The 4,372-nt window shown below is 34.0% G+C and overlaps 1 protein-coding gene across 1 annotated transcript in view; it reads left to right on the top strand.

Annotated features, from left to right (window-relative positions):
* The window catches only part of LOC109064177 (hippocampus abundant transcript 1 protein-like), a 12,744-nt gene extending 9,180 nt beyond the window's left edge, over positions 1-3,564 (top strand). The window contains exons 9-12 of the mRNA XM_042730385.1: positions 1,173-1,285; positions 1,364-1,461; positions 2,669-2,817; positions 3,343-3,564. Of these exons, the coding sequence (XP_042586319.1) occupies positions 1,173-1,285; positions 1,364-1,461; positions 2,669-2,817; positions 3,343-3,564 (582 nt within the window). The remainder of the gene's footprint in view (positions 1-1,172; positions 1,286-1,363; positions 1,462-2,668; positions 2,818-3,342) is intronic.
* Positions 3,565-4,372: the final 808 nt, after the last annotated feature.

Here is a 4,372-nt window from a genome sequence, read left to right as displayed (position 1 = left end):
ATTTTTTTAGATGCACCTGTATACATAGATTTACAGCAAGCTAAATATAGTGAAGTATTCACGCAAACATAATCTGTTATGTCTTGAGTGAAGGTTTGGGGAAAAACATTATATTAGATCCGTGCATCACACTGTGTCTTAATATACATGCCGTCTGTCTCATTAATATGAACCAAACAATACAAGAAAAAAGTGAATCTCTCGCTGCTTGATTGAACTGCTTTTGTAGTTTTAATAATCAATTTATTTTTATTGAACACACTTTAGTGATTTTTACATTTTACTATTTGTTCACGGCAAAAAATGATTCTCTTACTCAGTGTTTGTGTCTTGTTTTCTAGAATAAATATCTAAACATTCTTGAATCAAGATGCATTTACTGTACAAGTAAAATGATTTAAGATATTATGTCTTGTTTTCTAATATATATATATATATATATATATTAAATAATATATATATATATATATATATATATATATATATATATATTATAAATTCAAAATGTTGTTAGTTTTTGCTTAAAACAAGCAAAAATATCTGCCAATGGGGTAAGAAAAATGATCTTGTTTAGCCTTTAAATTAAGATTATTTTTCTTGCCCCATTAGCAGATATTTTTGCTTGTTTTAAGCAATAACTCACTTTTTTTGAATACAAGACTGAATATCTTAAATCATTTTACTTGTACAGTAAATGCATCTTGATTCAAGAATGCTTAGATATTTATACTAGAACACAAGAAACAAACACTGAGTAAGAGAATCATTTTTTGCCGTGTTTTTCTTAAATGCTTATGTTTAGATGTAAAATGAAAAAGTAGGTAATACACTTGTTTCTTTCTTATATTTGTAATTTTTTTTTGCATCATTTCTTGTTTATAACAACAAAGATGCAATAAAAACAGCTGTATTTTGATTATTAATCTAGTAATGATTATAGTGGCGGAAAAGGGAGAAAAGCTTGGAAGCTTAAGAAAAAAAAAAAAAAACAGTTTAAATCAGTTTTTCTCTAAATTGACTCCATCAGCTCTGATTTTATCAAATCATACGTCATTTTGAATGTAAAAATAAAATAACTCATTTTTGGAAATGTGCTCATTGTGACTCATTTTGCCAGCACTGGTCACATATACAGCTGGTTTTGCATGCTTCATGATTATCTGTTCCTGCAGACGTTACTGTTAAGCGTTCTGATGAAGAAGATTGGGAATAAAAGGACAGTGCTGCTGGGACTCGGGTTTCAGTTGTTCCAGCTGGCCTGGTACGGCTTCGGCTCTGCACCATGGTGAGAATCTGCCCTTGACTGTAATGGAAAGAGAGCGGTGTGGTGAATGGTGTGAGTGACTGTGTTTGTGGATGATAGGATGATGTGGGCGGCCGGAGCCGTGGCTGCCATGTCCAGCATCACCTTTCCAGCCGTGAGCGCGCTGGTGTCTCGCTGCACGGATCACGACCAGCAGGGTGAGAGACCGAACACAGCAACACGATCATCAACTGAAGAAATAAAACCCCGTGAAGCTGTGGTTTACAGTGAGTTTATAACAGCTGAGGGGCGTTGTTAGTAAAACCCCTTTAACTGTTATAAATTCACTGTAAACCACGGCTTCACGGGGCTTATTGGTTTTATTAAACGGTTATTCCATACATGTAGTAAGGTTTCACAAAATAAAACAGAGCAAATAAAGTGTAATGATATTAATAAAAACAGTATTCTTCCACCAAACAATGTAGTTCCTCAGAAACAGTTGTGGATGCAACAAAGTGGTTGCCGAGCAACACACAAATGTAAACAAAGGTGTTTGTTACTTTGTAGAGTCATTTACAACAGCTTCGAACGCAGCTCAGCCAATCAGAATCAAGGACCGGAACTTTCTGTTTTATAAACTGCACAAAACCACGCTCTTCCTCAGTTTTCCAGTGAAACTATCTAAACATTCTTAAATCATGATGCATTAAGATATTAAGTCTTGTTTTCTGAAATATGCATGAAAATTAGGCGAATTTATGATTAAAACTAGATTGTAAAATATCAGTCAGTGGGGTCAGAAGAATACATTTTGCACTTGTGGTTGCTGAATAAATGCATGCCAACTTTGTGTTCATAAAAAAAACAATTGCTGTTGTTTTAATAGAAAAGCATGAACAGAATTTGAAATCGTTGAAGCTGATTTTAGGAATTTCAGTGGGTCAGCCTTTGAGAGAAGCTTCTTATTTTCATAATGTAAAGAGAGTATTAATTGATATAATAAATAAAATACGTTAGGAAACTAGATGAGGTTAAATAAACCATGCAAGCTGATTTGTGCTTTCGTGAAAGTGCAGTATTTAAATGACAATAAATAGTAATGAATATTCTCTCCAAAACATACGCTGCAAAAAACTACCTTACTACTAAAAAAAAAAAATAATGAAAATATCAAATAATTGTCAAACAAAAAAAAAAAAAATAAGTTTTCAATTAATTCACAAAAAAAAATTTTGTCATTATTTTCTTTAATAATTTTGGTTGTAATTTACAAACAATTTTCCTTGTTTGTAATGCACAGATCACATGATATTGTTTTTTACTTGTTTGTATTCCTTGGTTGGGAATGCACATTCCATTGATTGATTGGTCCATGGATTCGGAGATTGATTGAATTGATTGATTGATTGACTGTGTGTTTAGGAGCTGTTCAGGGCATGATCACAGGGATCCGAGGTCTGTGTAACGGACTCGGCCCGGCTCTCTTCGGATTCATTTTCTTCCTCTTCAATGTGGAACTGAAGGAGCTGAGCCCCGTGGATCCGAACCCCGTCTCACCCGACACTGAAGAGGTACATGAACCTAATCACTCTGTACGCATCTTTCTCAGGGTTCCTTCAGGGCTTGGAAAAGTATGGAAAAAAGAAATCAGAGTATGGAAAAGTATTTGCATTTCATGTCATAGTTTCTGTGTTCACGGAGGATGTGTTAAAGTAGACAATAGTTCTTGATATTAGAGGTACTACTCTAAGAAAAGACACATTTTGAGCAAGTAGATTTCTACTAATTCATGTGCATCCATAATAACTTGCATAATACACAATAAAATAAGCAGTGATGCACAAAGGAAATAGGTTATATAAAACTAGAAACTGTAATGTGTAAGCATGCAAAAAAAAGTTTCTTGTGTGCATGTAAAAGGGGCTCTGTATGTTTTGCCACTTAATAGAAAAAAAACCCCTGAGAAAATAAAAATATTTACAGATGACTATATATCAAATATAAAGCTGAAAATATGTTAAATATGGTCTGAAAATCTGGAAAAGTGTGGATCTTTGAAATGGAAAGTGTGTGGAAGCCTGTGTTCTGTGTTTCAGAAGCGTGTGATTCCCGGCCCTCCCTTCCTGTTTGGCGCGTGTACGGTTCTTCTGGCTCTGCTGGTGGCGGTGTTCATTCCGGAAGCTAAACACGCTCCGCTTCGGCGCGTGAAGACGTGTAGCACGCATGTGATGATGGAGTCTGCGAGTGCCGTCACGGAGAACGGATCTGTTCCTGTGAGCGACGAAGACCACGAGCCTCTGTTACAGACAGCACCATAAGAAAACACCCACGAAACTCCTCCTTATTCCATAATATTGCCAGAACAAAGCCTTACAAAGAATGTCTAAACGTCTGTCTTTTTTTTTTTTTTTTTTTTTATCCTTCAGTCTTTGAAAGAGAATGTGCCTTCTCCATATTTACAACCAACAAAATCAAAAAATTCAAAATGCAAACAATTAAAATCACATATTACTTAAAATTTTTAAATAGTATAATACAATAAACATCTAAGCATTCAAGAATCATATACTCAACAACTCAACAAACAATATAACTAGAGATATTATGACTTGTTTTCTGTAAAAAAAAAAAAAAAAAAAGTTAGTTTTTCCTTAAAACAAGCAAAAATATCTGCCAAAGGGGTAAGAAAAATAATCTCGTTTAGCCTTTGATTTAAGATTGTTTTTGTTGTTTTAAGCAAAGACTCACAAAATGTTGATACTTTTTTTTTTTTTTTTTTTTACGAAACAAGACTTGATATCTTAAATCATTTTACTTGTACTGTAAATGCATCTTGATTCAAGAATGTTTAGATATTTATTCTAGAAAACAAGACACAAACACTGAGTAAAAAAAAAGATTTTTGCAGTGTAGTTCATGTGCTGCCATGGATCTGAATGTAAACTGTAGTCCTTTATTATATTACTGATGAACTTCAACCTCTGCGCTTAACTCGTACAGACTGCAGTAATAATAATGTCCTAGAGGCAAAGTTAGTTAAGAGCTTTTAAACACACATTGCACGTACAGCCAGAGCGCAGCGTCTTTCTTTTATCGATAAATGGCACAAAACAGACATAATCATTG

This window comes from Cyprinus carpio, chromosome B8 (genome assembly GCF_018340385.1).
Source record: "Cyprinus carpio isolate SPL01 chromosome B8, ASM1834038v1, whole genome shotgun sequence".
Lineage (NCBI taxonomy): Eukaryota > Metazoa > Chordata > Actinopteri > Cypriniformes > Cyprinidae > Cyprinus > Cyprinus carpio.
This window is presented reverse-complemented; position numbering and strand designations above follow the sequence as displayed.